Source organism: Otolemur garnettii, unplaced genomic scaffold (genome assembly GCF_000181295.1).
Source record: "Otolemur garnettii isolate 467f Iridium unplaced genomic scaffold, OtoGar3 scaffold00002, whole genome shotgun sequence".
Lineage (NCBI taxonomy): Eukaryota > Metazoa > Chordata > Mammalia > Primates > Galagidae > Otolemur > Otolemur garnettii.
Window position 1 is genome coordinate 18,568,295 of NW_003852397.1, and position 20,475 is coordinate 18,588,769.

At 36.9% G+C, this 20,475-nt stretch overlaps 1 protein-coding gene and 1 non-coding gene across 2 annotated transcripts in view; both read right to left on the reverse strand.

Annotated features, from left to right (window-relative positions):
• The window catches only part of TRDN (triadin), a 119,168-nt gene that overhangs the window by 52,061 nt on the left and 46,632 nt on the right, over window positions 1–20,475 (reverse strand). The window contains exon 2 of the mRNA XM_023512740.1: window positions 11,510–11,719. Within this exon, the coding sequence (XP_023368508.1) occupies window positions 11,510–11,719 (210 nt within the window). The remainder of the gene's footprint in view (window positions 1–11,509; window positions 11,720–20,475) is intronic.
• LOC111725750 lies at window positions 17,893–17,999 on the reverse strand. Its single transcript, XR_002773739.1, has one exon. It is a non-coding gene; the product is annotated as a U6 spliceosomal RNA (small nuclear RNA).

Below are 20,475 nucleotides of genomic sequence, written 5' to 3' on the forward strand. Positions count from 1 at the left end.
GGTTCATGTCACTCTTAATGGTATCTATGTTTCTTAGAGAAAAAGGCACCCCTAGATTCAAAGGAAACAGGTTTAGGTGACCTGTAGTTAATAACTGGATTCTTGGAGGTGGGAAAGAGCACAAGAAAAGCAAGAGGCCATTAAAAGTTTAAAGTTAAATATGATTTTTATTTGTCCTCTGTTTGAAGCCCAACTATATACATACTTGAGATTCTAAATGGGACTTTATCCGAAATTAGTTATTTTCTTTGCTTTTCTTCTAAAGAATCAAGTCCCTTTTTTCAATATTATCTTTGACTATTGGTTTAATATTCAGTAAGTTATATTCAACTCTTCTTTATCTTTCATATAAAAGAAATGTCAACAAATAATGGTTACAAGCGTAGGCTCTGAGTTCAGAGGGATAGCATTGAAGTTCAGGATCCAGACATAAAAGGAAAAACCAGTTAATACTGAACCTGTCTTGACTTAAAATTTTGATATTTTCTTCATCATATGTCTTTGAAGTTTTAAATGTTTCATTGAGCTATTGTTTAATTACTGAATTATTTTGGAGGCCTTTTAAATTTTATAACCAAAGTGAGTGCTTCCCTGGTTTCTCTCTCTAGTTCTGGAAGTTTCCCCTAACAGCTGTGTGATATTGAGAAGATTAACTTTTACCATGTCTATAAATTTATGGATGTCTCTGCTTTCCCAAGGTTACTATTCTAAGAGTGAGTGCAGTAACCATAGACCTTGAACTTCATGTCAGCTATCCTTTTATTCAGCCCTTCCATACACAAATGCTTGATATGCCCAGTTCTGACAAATGATATTATATAGTGGAAAAATAATGATAAAGCACTGTGCTTCAGTTTGCTGAACTGTAAAATGATGATATGAATAACAATATTTCCTCACAAAGCTCACCTGAGCATTATATGGGATAACACATATGAATCACATGGTACCATGCCTGGTAATCAGTGTCACTGTGGAGAAAGAAGCAAGACTGTGTGTCAAATGACCCGAGGATCTTTTACGTTCACTAGCCAGGACTCCGTGCTTCCCTTCCCATCCACAGAAGGCCTGGGTATGATCTCAGCTTCTCCCAGGCCTGACAGTGCTGCACAGATGACATTCCCAGTATTCCCTTGAGGGTTTGACATCTGAACACTGACTGCATGGTACCCAAACCTGAACTATTTACTCCTCAACTTTAATTCTACCCTCTTGCTTCTTTTCTTTTTTCAAAGGAAGAGGTATCTAAAAGATGCAGTATTTAGATTTGCCCATTTGCATGTATCTGAGCCACCCCAAAGAACGGCAAGAGACCAGTGGTCCCAGGCATCTTCTGACCCTTTGCCCATGCAACTCTGGCTGCACCAGATGGCACTTATTGGTGCTCACTCAAGCTCCTGGTACAGAAACTTTTTGGTATAAAGCACCTAAGGTAGAATAAGTGATCCAGGAAATGTTAGAAATAATTATCAATGCAATTTTCATAATTATTTCACTCAAACATATGGCAGTACTCCATAAATGTAGGCTGCTATAAAAATAACCCTGAGATCACTTAGTCACTGTGACCTCGCAGCCAACCTTGGCAGGGTGTATGCAATCCAAACACTGCTTTCATCAGGACTCATGAAACAGCTAAGGCTTGCCCCTGACCTCCCAGAATTTAAATATTTGGAACTAAGCAGAAGCAAGGATTTTTTTCAAAGTTGTGCTACCAAAACTAAAATCAAGTAAACTGCATATATGCTGATGTGTGTACCTTTAATATGATTAATGGCCCCAAATCACTTGTAAAATACAGCTGTACCATCTTCGAAATATTTAACCGAGTTTTACATTTTAAGATTCTCCCTGTAAGTCCACTTACACTGGCTCTTTACTTTTATTTACGCTAAAGGGTTAAATGGAGAGGTCGTGGCTAACTGCTAGAGATTTAGGAAGATCAAAGGTAAAAATAGTAATGAAATGCAGAGGCAAAGGCCAAATGCTGAACATTGGATAACTTTGTATAGAGCATATAATATTATTTCAAGGATACTCCTGTGGACAAAAATGTGAAATTCAAACTATGAAATAAAATGTCTTGAAATTGACTATGTAGTTTAAAATAAATTTGAGTATTTATTTCACTAACACCTAAACTGGTTATGGTTCAACCAGAAATACCAATTAAATATTAGGTCATTGAATTTCAGACTAGGTAATTAGGTCATGAAGCTAATCAGCATTGAAGTCTGTCAAGTTCTGGCCACACATAATTCCCAAAATAGTCTAAAGCTCCTAGAAGAGGGACCCACATAGGGGACTTTACACTTGGGTTTCCCCACTTTTGCCAGAAGCTCTGGTACCTTTCCTTTCTGACCTACTCCTTTGTATCTTAATAAATTCTGTCTTATCACTGATGTCTGTGGTCTGTGGGTTCATTCTTTGAAACTCTGAGGCCGAGGACCTACTTCAGGAATTCTGGCAACACTGTCTCTTCTTTCTTTCTCTCTCTCATTTCTCTCTGTCTCCCTAATCATCTCTCTCTCTCTCTCTCTTCCCTCACAATTCTGGATAATACCCATATTAGATTACAATAACCAGTCCTTCTCCCTTCTGTGAGTTCTGTGGTCTAAATGTTTGTGCCTTTCTCAAAATTCATATATTGAAATCCTAACCCTAAGGTTATGTATTTGGATTGGGGCGTTTGGAGATGATTAAGTTATGAGAGCAGAGCCCATGTGAATCAATTTAGTGTCCTGATAAAAGAGGTCTAAAGGAGCTCAGTCCTCTCTTCCATGATGGTGAGGATACAGATGAAAAGCAGACTCTTGCCAAACACTAAATCTGCTGGCAACTTGACATTGGACTTCCCAGCCTCCAGAACTAGGAGAAATGCATTTCTGCCATTTATTAGCTACCCAGTTTATGCCATTTTGTAACAGCAGCCCAAACAGACTGGAAGTGATTATCATGAAAAAAATAAAATAAAGGGTGGGATGAAAAACTCCTGAAGTACATTGGATTCTAAAAGATAAAACCCATTTGATTTGCAATTTTGAAAAAAATAAAATACTTGCAGATGTTGGATAGTTAGATGCTTTAAAATCAAAGAAAAACTAGGATCCTGATTTAAAAGCACTTTTGGTGAGTTAATTGTTTTATTGACTGCAGACGGAAATGACTGTCACTGTTGCTAATCTACATTTGAATAGTCATACTGTAGCTCCAATCCTTGCCTTTCAACATCTGAGGCATGGGCATTTTCCCTCTGCTTTTAAAAACTTTCTCAATTAAAATTTTCCCATACTCATCTTTACTATTAACTTACTTCAGTAGTTTAGAAATCTGCACTTGTGTAGAACCTAATGAAATTAAATGCAAGCATCCTTAGTTAAAATTTTGTGGATATTTCAATATATAACAGTTTCATGGCAATGTTTCTAAATGGTTCTTTTGCTATTACTCAATTGTTACTTTTTGAGGAAAAAAGAGTATTACTGAATGGATATGGATATACATTTCATGTCTCTTTCTCAATATGACCCCAACCTATCAATTTTCCACCAGCATAATCGTGCAGCAGCTATTTAGATTGGGAATATTTCCAGCTAACCGGGGCTAGACCCGCGTCAAATCATAGGCACTTTATATTCCAAAGTGAAGCCACAAACAACTTTGGGCTTCTTTTACCTATGTCAAATATCAAGGAAAGCACACAGTGAGAATAAGATGAAGTCTGTCAGGCTGGGGCAGATGACACAGCTGGTCTTGACCTCCAGTCTCCCATTCTTACTGTTTTGTAAATTTAGCTCCCACCCTAAAGAGTTCCATGTTGAATAGTTTAGAAATTACCTTTTGAATTAGAAATGTTATAAAAGTTTGTCACTGAGTTGTGCTGATAATTGTTTAAAATAAGGGTTATTGTGGTTTTTGCTTAAGATTAATTTAGGAAATTAACTTTTAAATGGGAAATGTTGCCATAGATTGTCACTGAGTATTGCTGATTATCATTTAAAATAAGGGTTATTGCAGTTTTTACTGTGAACTATTATGTCTAAAACTGTGATTGTGAGAAATCAAGAACAGAATAGTCTTGGAATCACTATTCTCACTGTTCTGCAGAATACTGGGCCCTGACAAAGTTTGGTAGACCTATCCCCATCTCTGTATTGCTGACAGCGACAGGTGGCTAGACTCTCTTTGTCCAGTACCAACAACATGAGAATGAGGTAATCCTATTATAATTTTGTGAATAAGTATATACAAAAGAGGTGGCTATTCTATACATTAGAAAATTAATTTGCTTTCCTTAAAAAAAAAACACACATGTTAATTATAAACAGAAATTTGAATGTTATGCATACAATAAGGAAGGGAGAAATAAAGTTTTATATAGGTTTATAGATTTCTACAGATTTGCTTCCAAGCTAGCCTTCAATAGAATTAATTTTCTGATAGTAAAAAACCAGTTGAAATAGCACAGTGCTCCAGTTGGATGACTTACCTAAAAAACTATATTATAAATTTAACAGACCAATGAAAAAGAGATAATATAGTACTTAGCATATCCTGACGAACTAATCATTTAGTAAATGAGCTCAATTGAGTGACACGGAGCATTGGCTTCAGTTTAGTCTTAGAAATTCTTGACTATATTCTCTTTACCTGTCTTAATGCTGAATGTTAGCTGAAGAAATAACTTTGAAGTTCTTTTTATCACATGAAAACGTAGCATACAATGCCGTGAGTTATGTGCTTACAAATATTATACAATTAATAAACCATTTTGGAATGGTTCCCGTAGTCCCTCAACATAAAATAGGATAGTTTAATCACTGAGTTTCTGTTGTGTAATTGTGAGAATTAATGTATATTCACATGATATTCAAAAATTGGAACTCACGTTGTCAATTTCTCTTTTGAACTATGTCTGTTCATCTTTCAGAAGCATTGAAATATACTTAAGGTCATGAAGATTAAATTAAAATAATACTAGCTACGGTTTATTAACAATTACTGCATGTCACTCAGGAATTCCAAGTGTTATACATATAAACTCACTCAATGCTCACAGCAACCTTATGAAGCAAGTACTACTATTACCTACAGTGGATGAAACTGAGGTGAAGGAGAAATACTTTGCTCCATGTTACAAAGCTGCTAGTTCATAGAGTTGGGATCGAATCTAGTACTCTAGCTCCCAGGGACTTCGTTAGGCTACTATCCTTCTTGTCTTGAAGTCCCTGTGTTCTTTTGTTGTTATTACTTTCTAGTGTTTTTAATTGTTTGCCAGTTATTGATGCTAAACAGATTAGCAAATAGCTTCTGTTTAAATTACACAAATGTTATTGAACACTGTATGTCAGACAGTAAGCAGGGCAATGAATAAGACAGTCTATACCTTTGAGATGCACATGATTCAATCACGGAGACAGTGTTTTGAAAAGTACTTTCAATGTGAATCTTAATACTATTAGTATCTTTGAATGCTAATATTTTATAAAGTGATACTTTGCTAATTATTGAGCATTTGAAGTATATTCATTGATACTTCCCTTATCCATGTACTTATTCACTCATTTATTCATTCTTTTTTTGTTTTCAGTAGAGACAGAGTCTCATTTTGTTGCCCTCAGTAGAGTTCTTTGGCTTCACAACTCACAGTAATCTCCAGCCCTGGGCTTAGGGGAATCTCTTGCCTCAGCCTCCTGAGTAGCTGGGACCACAGGTACCCTCCACAATGACCGGCTACTTTTTTGTTGCAGTTTGGCTGGGCAAGGTTCGAACCCGCCACCCTCAGTATATGAGGCCAGTGCCCTACCCACTGAGACACAGGCACCGCCCTCACTTATTCTTTCATCTCCATAGTCATTCAAATGTTTTGGTGAGTTCCTACTTTGCTCTAAATACTTAGAATCACTAGAAAAATCAAGTAAGTGAAATAATTTCCTTCTAAGTTTATGAGTAGAGAAGAGAGATATTAAAGAAACACACCCACCCTATAAAGATAGGCAACTATTATGTATCTATAGTAATTAAAAATAAAAGAAAATGGAAGAAAGAAGTAGGAAATGAGATAGTATGCCCTAATTAATGTTAAATTTTCTCAATTTTTTTTTAAATCAGACCCAATTAAATATGTACAACTTATGGTAAGTGTTGTGAGAATTCTACCACTGAATCACCAATACCCTGGGTAAGTGTTGTGAGTAAGCATTGTAGTAAGTATTGTAAGTAATACAATGAGGAATTATGATGGAGTGACTTCACTTTTATGGGAGGTGCAAGAAAGAATTCTCAGTGGAAGTGAATTTATGCATAGCATTGAATGACACGTAAAGATTTGTCTTTCAGAGTCTAGAGTGTTAGCACCTAGTACAATTTATAATTGTATTCATTTTTACAGACAGATTTATTAATCCTCATGTAAGATTTTGTTTGCTAAGTTTCACATGAGTGGTATAGAGCATTGATTTCAGACTTTTGGATTTTTTGACCCTGAAATCTACTACCAACAAAAACCTGGGGAATTGACAGAGAATTGCCAAACTTTTGTTTTGTAAAACAATTACATTTAAACACAATATCTTGTTTTTCTGAATATCTAATTTCAGAAAAGAATTTTAAGACAAAAAATGTAGGAACATGTAATCTAAAGTTAAGAACACTTGGCTCAGCTCTCGTAGCACAGTGGTTACGGCGCCAACCACATACACTGAGGCTGGCGGGTTCAAACCTGGCCTGGGCCAGTTAAAACAATGACAACTGCAACAAAAAAAATAAAATAAATAAAAATAAAACTAAGAATACTTTTTAAAAATAGGTATATTTCTCTTATCTGTTTATTCATTTCATGAAGGATCAGTAAACTTTTATTAGACTCTGAGAATCATTGAATTATAGAATTCTCTGCTTCCTTTAAGCACTCATAAGCAGACTGGAGTTGGGTGATAAAATATACCCTTATAGGTGCTGTAGCCAAGAAGACCAAATAGGCCTGGGGCACTGATCACAAAATATGGAATTTGAGATAAGATTTGAATCAGACCAAGAAGCACACAAAATGTCAACCATTCTTGAAAACTCAGTGTACATGAGAACTGATAGAGTTTACAATGTTTCATTTAGTGCCTCTGTCTTCCCAGTCTCCTAAAACACAGGAACATAGTCACAGGCACACGCACGCGCGCGCGCACACACACACACACACACACACACACACACATAGACACATATATAATGTAATTAAATATTAAATTTATACTTTCTGACTGACTTTGAGCCTTCCCTAAATGATTTTATTCTGCTAAGCTCTTAGCCTGACAAACAGTGCACCTGCTTAACTGGGCTAAATGCCAAGAAAAGAAAAAAAAAATCAGGGAAATTAATTTCCAAGAGCAGTAGATAAATGGCACACCTCATTAGAAAATCTATTTAAAAGGCACATGAGGAGATGGCTGCAAGACTTTCATAAGAAATTGATGTTTCCCACCATCATATCCTTGCTGGCTCTCTTCTCAGATGACTGATTTTACTTACCCGTAATACGATTTAAATACAAAGTACATTGAACGAGTGCCTCCTCTGTCCCAGGCATGTATGTTTTACATAGATTATCTTACCTAATTCTTACAGAATTGGTTTGAAACAAGTGTGTTCTGTGGAATGCTTGCAAAATTTACCAGATGTGCTTTGAGACACGCTGGTGAAACGATGGAATGATTATTTTTCCTCTTATGGATGAAGACGCGAATAAACTATAACCCTTTTTATTGCACAAGAAAAGCTATGAGTTACTACAATTTATCCCTGTACATTCTGACCTAAGGGAAAATTCTCAACATCCACTACAGCTTTCATTTGTATTCATTTCTTTAAGATTCTATTTGTTTACACTTACTGTTGAGTGAGAAAATTGGCTCTTCATAGATAAGGCAAAAGACGTTTGTAAGGAATTTCAAGCAAAGCCCACAAATTCTGGTCCTGAAAAAGTTCTACATTATCAGGGCACCCCTTGATTTTCTGAAAGAGCTTTATGGTTGGGTCTTCAAAAGTTTGGGGATAAGACCTCCGGCAGCCTTTATGACCCTTTAGACTCAATTTGCTAAAAAAACAATGTTGCCCTGCCCTCCTAGGGGTTTTCCAAAGCCATCTTTCCAGCGAGAGCTAAAGACAACATGGACACCCGGATAACAGGGTGACCACACACTGTGGTTTGTGTGACTAGTGGTCAGGTAAATACGAATTGCTCTTCATCTCATGCTTACAAGTATCCAGGTATTGGATGATAAATTACATTAGTTGTCCTATATGGTGGCTTTGTACACTGTCCTATTCCCAGAATTCCAGGTAACAGGTGGACACAGGAGAAAGTTATGCTAGCTTTGAAAGGCAAAAGAGTAGTCACGGTGAAAGGATTGTTCTTGTTCTGAAGGTCGGGGGAGGGCAGTGCCCTTGAGGCTGGTGCACAGGACTGCAGATGTGCCGGCCGCCCCAACAGACGCCCATGTCTCCAGCTCCTGCTGGGTGGGCTGGCTCCTCCAGCTTTGAGGTGAAGGACACCAACTGATCCTGCAGCTCACCCACATCACCATAATTTGAAGTAGTAAGACACAAATCAGAGTTTGAGTTTCTCTCAGTTCTGTTTGTCCTTTGTCTCCCCTAATCTGTGCATCCACCCTTCCCAATTTCCACCCTGCTGACCTTCAACTCAGTGCCAGATGCTGAGGGAATAGCTTTACATACGAGGCTGAAGCCACATGATAAATCCCCTGCTCGTATCATGCAGAGTGACCTGGCTCCTCTGACCAAATCTGACAAGTACAGCAAGCCAAATGCACCAATATCCAATACTATTATTTAGATATTGTTTGGATGTTATGTTTAGTAAGAAATGAAAGGCAGATGAAATCTCTTTTCCAGTCTGTGTATCTGGTGCCCTAAAATTTGTCTTGTTTGATAAGATGAGTCAAAGTTGCAGATTTTGCAGCATAGAAAACAAGCTTCTATTCCTATTTCACAGACCAGGAGGTATGTTTCTAGCCATGTTCACTTCTAGGTTATGGAACTGCAGAGTGAACTGCTGAAATTATATGAAAGCAGCACATAAAAGGTAATTCTGCACATGCTCCACAGCAGATAATATACTGGGAAATCAGATCAAATTCTGGAAATAAGGAATTGTGAGGATTGCCCAGCAGAGAATCATTCTTCTCAATTCAGCATAGTACGTATGTATAAAAATAAATTTTTCATTTCTCTAGGAACAATTTTATAATGGCTTCAAAGCATTTGCCTACTTTTCTAAAGTGCTAAGACCCAGTGCCTTACTCTCCAGCCTTTAGAATCATTCTTAACTTTCTTCTATCCCTGACCTTGTTTGTTAAACATTAACAATTAATTATTTCCGAGGCTATTGTGTGTATAACAAAAGACGTATAGTGAAAATAATATTAATCTCTAGCAAAAGGTGAATTACATCAATTAAAATTAACATAAAAACCATAAGAGGTCATTTACACTTTGAAACTCTTGTTGAATCATTTATTTAACTTTAGAACCAAATATGATCATGAAATATAGTTCTTTAATTTTTAAAATAGGTATATTTTAGGAATTGCTTGTAAGTCTATTTATAGAGTCAATAATTTTCTAAGTATACTACAAAAATTATCACTGCAAAAAAATTGTTCTTTTTTTAATACAATGCACGGCTATCTATACTTAGATTTTCACATTAGATGACTTAAAATAGGGCTTCCATTGGACCAGTGTAACTATGTGCTCTGGACAACACCTACACTGGCGGTGTTTCTTCTCATAGGGAAATGCTGCAGTCAGTGTATAAGCAAAGGAAATAAAATGTCCTAGAGTAATGTAACCAAATGTTTTTCACTTAAAATTCTAGGTCATAATTTTATATCATAAACATTCCTACTGTATTTTTAGGACCCTACATTACACTATATACTAAAATTGTTGCTGATATATAGCAGACATTTATGGCTCTAGATCAATAGCCTTTTTGTTTTGGTTGACAGCCTGGGACGTCTTTCTATCTTTTAGGTGACGTCCACTTTAGTCCTCTACCAATGTGTTGTGACAGCTGGCAGTCATCCCAACCACACCTCCATGCCAGCACCCAAATAGAGTTCAATGATTTCACTATATTTATATGTTATTTCTTTTGACACCTTCTAATACATATAGTAAATCCCTGATAAGTAATTTCCTACACATATAGTAGATACCTGATATGTAATGGCTGAAGGATTAAAATTCCATAATGGGGAGTAGGGGATTCTGCATGTGCAGAATGTCATTTATATTATTTATAGTCACTGGGCCCTACTGATTCTGTTCTATTATTGGAGAAAGAAAATAGGGCATGGAAGAGTATAAGAATAAGAAAGAGGACATTAAAAGGTTAATGTGATATTTTTGCTTGGGGTAAAAAGTGATAAACATAAGTTAATTTATCTAGTCACTTAATCTTTATTCAACACCTGACTGATTCCTTTCCTCAAGGAACTCACCATTAATAAAGAATGTCAGATGTGGAAATAGACAAATATCGTTTTTAAAATATTACAAGCAGGCAGCACCTGTGGCTCAGTGAGTAGGGTGACAGCCCTATATACCAAGGGTGGAGGGTTTGAATCTGGCCCTGGCCAAACTGCAAAAAAAAAAAAATAGCCAGGCATGGTGAGCACTTGTAGTCTCAGCTACTTGGGAGGCTGAGACAAGAGAATTGCCTAAGTCTAAGAGCTAGAGGTTGCTGTGAGCTGTGATGCCACAGCACTCTACCAAGGGTGATAGAGTGATAGGGTGATAAAGTGAGACTCTGTCTCAAAAAAAAAAATCAATAAAAAATAAATAAAATATGACAAGCCTTTAGACAAAGGGATGAACAATGTACTAAAGACTGACTAGGCCATCATGAAAATCTGTATGTTCTAACTTGTTTTAGTCCTATTTTACTACAAAACCAGAAGGACATATTTCATTACAACTGAATCTGGGAAAATTCTTTTAACTGTCTTTATTTTTAGAAACTCAAAATAGGATGGTTTGGTGGAGAAACAAAGAGTATGTCTGAAAAAGAAGCTTGGGGCCAAATGGCAGATACCCTTAAAAATAATATATAATATCCTTCACTATCCAAAAGTCCTTTGGCTCAGTTTTATATTGCCAAATATAAAACCTATATATAATATCATTCTTTATTAATGCTTGGGAAAGTGCCAGTCCCCAAACTAAATCTCCACTCAAACTTTTTAATGAATGTTTTTAATGAAATTGCACATTAGCCTTTGTTTAGCTCCAGAATAAGAATATCAATGTCATTTGAAACCAATGAGTACAAGAAAGGAAGAAAATAGAAAAGTGGAAGAAGGAAACGGATTTCCATGATCCCCAGGGGATGTTTTATTTTTTACGCTAAGATGATGCAAAGAGGAACAAAACCAGAAGTGGGAAGGACATTGATTCTTTTAACCTAAAAGCCACATTTTGTGTATCTTACCTGAAAAGTTTTTGTAATCCACTAAGTCAAACATGACAACGGCAACAGCTGACCATGTGATTATCAGAGCGATGACCAGAAGCCAGGCTGCAGGGGAGCTGAATGTCGTCACTATGTCTTCTGTGACTGTCCTCTTCAGCACCCTTCCAGGGGATTTGGGCACAGATCCATTTTTGCTGTCTATCACAGTCGTGGTTGTAGATGCATTTCCTAATCAAAATGCCAAAAAGAAAATAAAACTTATAACTTCAACCTGGCATATTTCCTGGTCATAGTAATTAGTCAATAAAGGGCAATTCAACAACTACTGAAGTGCAACATTACCCGTATTTCATCATCACCTTCTTCATTACAACGATCACCACCCCCACCGTGATCCTGGTTATGACTCTGCCTATTTCTGTGTCTACTATTATCACTCTAAGGAAAGGCTTCGAAAACAAATGGTGAAGGACTAACTCTTCAATGAATGCAGGCATTTGTTTCCATTTAAAAAGTATGGACATTAGCCTAAAATATTTCCATGTAACCAAAAAAAAAAAAAATTCTATGATTCCCTCAGTATCCTTTTCATCCTTGATTATTTTTCATCATATAATTCATTTCTTGACACTAAAAAAGAACAAATACTACAATTTATTAATACAAATAGAACCTGTTTTGCCCCATTAGCAAAATTGAGAGAGTTGATCTAGAGCAAATAAAGTGATTTCATTATAGCACGGACATTGTCAGTATACTTGAAGTCTTTAAATTTAAAAAATGAAGTTTGGACCCTTCCAACAGATACGTACACAGGACACTTAAAGTATAAATTCCTTACAGAACACAATTTTGAAGTATAGGGGAAGAATATAAAAAAAAACACATGCAAAAGTAAGTAGTCTAGTTAATAAAGTCTTACTTGTTTGGTTTCTTTGGCCTTAAAAAGTACTATTCTCTTTATAAGAGACGATCAGTAACATAAAATTCTATGTTAGGAATTCTATGGAAATTCCATAAAATATTTCCTAGGAAAAAGAAAACCAAATGCATTCAAGAGTACATATTAGTTCTCTTTCCTATTTTGCAAGATGGCAGGTGAAAATATTGGGAAGCCGGTTACTGTAGAGAAGAAACCAAAGGCCAAAAAGGGCAAGAAGGGGAAGACCCCTGCCGCCGAAATTCTGCTCTCTCCAGAGAGAATAGGCAGATATTTGCCATCTGCTATGTATTCCAGAAGGTGAAGTATGAGAGGGAATGTACAGTGGCTAAATCCAAGATTGAAAAGAAAGAGAAGGTGAAGGTCCGTGACACTGTTACAAACCCATTGACAGGGACAAGAATGGTAGGACTCGGATGGTTTAACTTTGACAAATGCCTGGATGTTATTCCACTCAAGGTGTGCCAAAGCTGTTGAGCTGTAGCAAAAGAACCATCAGTCAGGGTGTGAAAAAAAGTGTGATCAAGCATCACTCCCGGGAACATTCTAATCATCCCCCAGGTCACCACAAAAGCCAGAGGACGGTCTTCCTAAAGCAACTGGGAGTGGCTAGCTACTTGTCACTGGACTGCTGATCTTCAATCGAGCTCCTCTGCAAGGGACACACCAGAATATCACTGCCATCTTCACAAAAATTGACAACAGTCATGTTTACATCCCAAGCATCTAACTGATGCTTATTTCAAGAAGCAGCAGCTGTAGAAGCCCAGACAGCAGGAAGGTGAGTTCTTCACCTCAGCAAAAGAGAAATACAAGACAACGGAACAGCATGAGGTTGATCAAAAAGTTATGGACTCGTGAATTTTACCCAAAATCAAAGCTGTTCCTCAGCACCACGGCTCCCTATGATCTGACAAATGGAGTTTAACCTCATAATCTGGTGTTTTAAATTTCTGAAAAGAGTCTAATTAAATGGCTGGTGTATTTTTTTAATTTTTTTTTTTTTTTACTAAATCATAAACACATAGATCATGTATACATTCATGGATTTATAGGGTACAAAGTGCTGATTTCATATAGAATCAGGAACTCTTACATCACACTGGTTAATATATACCTCATCTCATTTACTTAGTTATTGTGTGAAGACACTTATACTTTATACTAATAGATCCGACATGTATCCTTGCATTATGCACCACAGGTGTGATCCCACAATTCACTCACCCTCCCTCAATCTGACCTGGCTGGTAGATTTGAAAAATAAAAGAGTACACATAGTAATTAGTAATAAACGAACACAACCAGTACAAATAGGCCTATGTTTTTAAAAGATTTAAAAGCTGATGAGGAGCATTATTGGCAGATAATTTAAGATTTTATAAGTGAAAATTAACCATAGTGACTACAAATCTCCTTTCTTTTCTGAAAAACCCTATGGGAATACAGATCCCAAGTTCATGAACTCAATTTAGTGGAAATGATAGCAAGATGGACCAATATTCTATAATAAGGTTTCCCAGACTGGACTTGAGGTGGTGCTCAAAGGAGGACAAATTAGAAAGAACTTCCATCGTATCCTCCCGTTGATTTTGAGCCATCACTGCTAATGGGAGTTCTTAAAATGGATGAAGAATAAGAGTGCTTTGAAATGCCATTTAAGACCCAAGTGAGGCTACAAGTGAATCAAACCTTTGGAATAATGATTTCCAGGAGAGTAAACGAATTATGACAGTTTAGGAGTGGCCCACTTGAAACGTGATACATTTTTTATCAACTAACCTCTAGTCATTTAACCTGTGAAAGGTTTCCTACTACTACTAGGCAGAGAACATCTGAAGAATTGCTTTTGCACTTCAGATTCGCTTCAGCGAATTGCATCTTGCAGAGCATTTTCTGTGTATAGTACTACCTAGACTGGCTTGGTACCTTGAAACTCTGAGTAATTTTACAAGATTTCATACAAATTAGTTAAATCTTGGTCACATTTTTAATAGGAAGAAAATTCAAGAACGAACACACATTTTTTATATTTATTTTTTCCTTTGATCGTAGAAACATGAGAGGCTATATCAATTCCTACGCTACTGTCGCAAGATTTCATTTAAAATATAACATTTTTACGTTTTTTAAACAACTGACATGAATTTCCTGTTCATTTGTTTTATGATTCTGTCAATATAATTATGGTACCATTTTTAAATAGATGAAAACAGTAAAGTTAATATTGTTGTGTTTTTCATCTTTTTTAAATTTTAATCCTCACGTTCTTAATATTTCCATTTAGGAATTAAGAAAGACTCAAAAGTGATGAAAATATATTTTGAGTCGCCAACCACAAAGCCATAAGCGATTTGAAAGTAATCTGAAGGTCATTTTGCTTAAAGAAAATTATGCATTGCCCTTGCTATGAAACACACTAAGTTGTACCTTTCATTTTCCATTCAAATTTACTGCAGAAGGCACACAGAGCCAAGAGGAATAAAACTGAGAGGAAATAAATTGCCTTCTCTGACAGCTGGTCAAGATAAATGCAAAGAACAAAGTGTGTAATCTGAGATTATTTAATGTTTGAGAAGCACTTTAAAGATGACAAGAGCTAGTTATTGATATGGCGGGAAAAATGAGAGGTAAATATTACCGAGCAATTTGACATGGGCTATGCTTTTAGAAAGCTGGCATCTCAGAAAGGGGGCACAGCAGCTAGGAGATGCGACAGGACTCTCCATGCCTCCTTTTTAATTCCATTCCTTTTGATTTCATACAAATTATTTTGACTGTCAGAAATACAAAATCTGGCTCAGAAGAAGGAAGGAATCTGACGGAATGGCTGTGCAACTCTTCTCTGTAAAGTGAGAGGAAGGCTGTGATGTCACAGCTCTGAAGACTGGCTTCACTGGCAGGTCATGCATAGAGAATAAATCATAAGCTGCCTGATAGAAGTCATTAACCTCATCGGGCCTTATTGATCAGATGAGGAGACTGCCAAGTGCCCTTACTCGTTGTTATTCCCACGGGAGTTTGGTGATATGATCCCTCCCAGGATGCTGGGGGAGGACACCCATGTTCTGGAATGGTGTGAATAAAATATTGTGCTGTCATTACATGAAAGCATTCATTATGAACTTCGCATGTCACCATGTGATGTGGCTTGGGTTGCACACTCTGACACTGTATTTCTCCTTCAAAAATCAGAAAGCAAGAGAGACAGAAAGTGGAATGTCTCCAGTTGACCACCTCTTTAAGTTGACCTAATTTTCACAAACCAGACATTCACCACGTGTATGCATCAGAGCGGCAGGCTTAGTTCCCTGCGTTTACCACCTCCTCATGTTGCCCAGCTTGTTATAGTCCCTTGTGTGGTCAACTTACAGAGGTTCCACTGTATATACCAATGATACATGTTATTCCCAAATTGCTTTAAGACCATAATTCCCACTTATCTGTAAGAATGACCCTTGTTATAATTTTTTGGTGTTACAAAAAACTTACCTGTATATAAGAACTTTGTAGAAATTCAATTACAAAGACATTTTGGCAAATAAAGTTGAAAAGTGAGAAATCCAGCTTTTAATTTACACCTTTTTACCAATTCTAGTGTTTGCAAAATGTCTGTGTAAAGATTAAGTTGTTTTTCTACCAGTCTATACAAATGGAATGAAAATAGATTTGGAGAGGCAAGATGAACAGTGACAATTCACAGAAGTGATCTTGATCAAAACCATCATATATATTAATTGATATACTATTAACAAACCAATAGAAACAATGACATTTTTAGAAGAATAAAAACATTAGGCACTTAAACAAATGGCAAAGAACTATTCACTTTCTTTCAACAATGAAAATGGCTTTTGTCTTAAACACAAAACTGCTTGCCTGCCAATTTTAATGCAAGCTTTAAATTTCCGTCCTTTCTCTCAGATTTTTAGGATATAATCATTAAAATGCAATTTCAGAGGTATTTTGGCCACCTGCTCTACCTGTAGAGGTAGACATATATATGCCTCTTTAAAAAAAATTAATGTTATCCATCTTTCCTTCCAACCCACCCACTCCTACTACTCTTCCACTACGTGAACTTCTTTTCCCAGTGATGGGACTAGAAATTAAACCATGCCTGTACCCCAATTTTAGGAATAGACCTGTAAGCCAAGCCTGGCCATTCAGAGTATTCCTTCTTGCCTGTGACTGTTAATGGATGGTGCAATCAGAGCCCTCCACATTTTTGTGTTAAACAATTTGAGGGCATTCTCTTTCTCCGGGGTTGCCAAGCTAGTAAGGTGTGAGTGCAGTGTGCAGGGGCCTTCTAGTCTACCACCTGGAGGGTCAGCTAGCTATAAGATGGCAAGAGCCAGGGTCCAAGTACCACGTGTGGGCGCATGAAGCCAGCTGCACTTAGAGTCAGTAGCATCTCTGGGCTTTCCAGATAAATGAAGATCTATACTATGTAATTTGACCATGTTTGTATAACTCGACATCCCGAGTTCTGGTGGATACTCTTGTCTCTGCTAGAGATGTAAATAATTATTTTTCTTCACCTATTTGTATCAGGAGGTATGTGATCAGTCAGAACAATCTGAGTACCCGGCATCTTTTTAAAAATTATTTTTATTTTTGAAATAATATCTCAGATGTCACTCTCACTTCTTGAGTGGCTGAGTTGTTAACATCCTAAGTAAAGAGAAGTCTTTTGTGGTTTGTGAGGTTAATTCTGTTGTTGAAATGTCCTCTCTAGGAAAATCTCACTTGTGTTTTGAGTGAGTGAGAGGCGGGACCTTCCTGCTCTGGCAGCGGTCCCTCGATGCCAGTCTAAATATTTAGGTCTCCTTAAAATAATTTGAAATTCTCACTTCCAGGGTCATGTATGGACAGTATTTGGAGGTGGGGCTTTGGGGAGATGTTGCGTTTAGGAGGCAGAGCCCTCAGGGATGGCATCAGTGCACTTAAAAAGAGGCCCGAGAAAGACTCCTCACTCCTTCCACCAGAAAGTGTGAGAACAACCATCTGTGAGGAAGGCGTCTCTCACCAGACACAGACTCGACTCTGACCCTGGACTTCCCAGCCTCCAGACTGTGAGAAATGAATTGCTCTTGTTTCTAAGCCACCAGGTTTAGGATAATTGGTTATAGCAGTGAATGAACAGGCACCCATTACGACTTGCTAGCCCATGTTCCAATAGTCCCTACGGCAAAGTAAGACCTGTCCTTTCTTGTTGTAACTCTCATAAGCCCAGTATTCCCCTACCTTTTGAAAATTTTATTTTCAGTTTATCAGCAATTCCTCATTATTCAGAATACTAGTTTTTCTACAAATATTAAACTAAATTTAAATGTAAGAAGTAATGATGAGCACATAACGGAAATTTCTTGAAGCAAAATGTATTGACTTCTTAAGACATTAGAAGTGAAATCCACTGTATGTTATCATCTAAAGTGGCCAAAGATTTTTTTGTCATTGTTTAGCTATAGAACGCTTCACAGATTTGCATGTCATCCTTGCCCAGAGGCCATGCTAATTTTCCCCGTATCGTTCCAATTTTAATATATGTGCTGCCAAAGTGAGCACGTGGCCAAAGATGTTTGATGAATGTCTGGTTTCCAATGTTTTAAAAAGTCACTAAAATTCTATTGTTAAAACCTAACTCCCATTCCAACTTTCCCCTCCAATGTCAACTCACTAACAAAATTTCTATTATCCTTTGACATAAACTCTACTGTTCTTCCTAAATACTATAGCATTTTTTGATAAATTTAATGACATGGATAAAATAAATCTGACCTTTTTATATTCTTCAACAAAGAACTAGGTTGGGAGAAATTGATTTCTCTTTTCATAGCACTAAACATAGAACTTTTTATGAAAGAAGGTTCCCATCAGTGCTTATTTAGTATGAAAAACTTTGTAAGTGCCGCTAAGGAGAAGGAGCTTTAAAAAGCGCCATGCCAAATTACCCCAACATTTCTGCACATATAAGGGTAGGCAGCATAATGAATTCTAATGAGAGAAATAAATGAAGTAACAAAAAATATTTATGATAGGAGAAAATGTAGAGATGAGAGATATGTTACTGAAGGAAGGGTTCAGGTGCATCTCATAAGAACCGACAGAAGTTAGGCTGGTTAAAATATCCATGCTATGACAGAGGGGTCAAGTGTAGTAGGGGTAGGAATAAAAATATGTGTACTGTCTTTGACTAAAAAACAAGCATACACTTACAAAATCGTGTCAATCAGAAAGCAGAGACACTCCTCTCTAATGAAGCGATTAGAGCTGGTGTCCCAGATATTACCAAGATTTTTAAATCTGCAGTGGTGCAACAGCCGGGAGAGGTTTCAAAACCAGATTGGAGAGAGTTAATGTGTAGATGGACATAAACACTGATGGTCAGTTTACAAGTGTGTGATGATTCGTTGTCTTAGGCTTTGGACTTTTATGACATTTATTTCTCAAAATTCTGGAAGCTCCACTCTGAGGTCAGAGGGTCAGCCTACTTGGCCTCTGGTGAGGGCTTTTTTCCCTGGCTGGCAGATGGCTGCCATCTCACTGTTTTCAAACCGCAGAGAGTGAGCAAGATCTCTGGCGTCTCTTACTACAGGCACAGTGATTTATCAGAAGGGCATCACCCTTGGGACTTCGTCTAGACCTAATTGCCTCCGAACGGGGGCTTCATCTCCAAATCTCATCACACTGAGTGTTAGGACTTCACCAAAGACACACCTACAATGCCCGAAAAATTGTACATGCATTGTAAGAAAGAAAACACTATATTAAGAGCATAATACTCAAGTAGTGTTTGACTTCGCAATTATAAAAGATGCAAGATACAATATGTACGATAACAAACATTATCAGTATATATTGGGTATTACAATTTTTTTTTTTTTTTGCACTTTTTGGCAGGGGCTGGGTTTGAACCCACCATCTCCAGCATATGGGGCCAGTGCCCTACTCCTTTGAACCACAGGCGCTGCCCTGAGTATTACAATTGTAATACATTTTTTTTTCCTTTCTTAAAATGTGTATAGATTTTTTGGACACCTTCTGTATATTAATATATTTTTTGGCAAGGGAAGTGAATACAATTCAGACCATAGTATGCACCTATCTCTTTGATTTTTTTAAACATGCTCTAAAGACTATTAATATATTTTAAGCTTAAGAAGTATAGCTATTTTAATAGAGTTTTCATGTTAAAATAATGGAAATCATGGCCCGGGTTCTTTACTACCACTACATGCCCAAGTATCTTAAATCAAAATGTCATGAGTGCTATATATAGTGGACCATTATTAGGGTAAAAATTAATCAACAGGACCCATGAGATGACTCATTTTGGACAATGAATTTGACAGGCTCTATCAGGTTCGTTCTAGGAAAATAATTCATCCTCACCTCGTGAACCTAAGGAGACTCATGTAAGAGATAACAGAATTTCAGAGTTTCTCTGACTTTCTGAGTTAGAAGTTTGGGTATGAAATCTGCAGAAAATCTCCCAGATTCTATGAATCTGGTTTCATAAAAATAGTAATACAGCTCTGGTTCCTAGCCAATATTATTTGAATGAGATAAATGTAAGATCCATGAACTTTATTCAATTCTTTCAAGAAATTAATTTTCTAGCATTTTATGTTTGGATTGACATATTTTTCCTGGGCCAAATTTGCACAAATGAAACATTGTACCTAGCCCAGCAGGTATGACAATTTCCTCCTACGAAATTGTCCCGTTGTCATTGAATTGCAAACGTGCCGAAACAGACAAACCTTGAGTAATGACATGCTATTTCATTCTAGAGGGAAAAACAGGAAACTGAATGCTTTGGAACCATTAGCTTTCCCTGATTTGTTGACGCTAATGTGCAAGTTTTGCTTTTTCTTTCCTAAAGACATGTACACCATGGAATACTATGCAGCCATTAAGAAAGATGGAGACTTTACGTCCTTCACGTTCACATGGATGGAGCTGGAAAATGTTCTTCTTAGCAAAGTATCACAGGAATGGAAGAAAAAGTATCCAATGTACACACACCTATTATGAAACT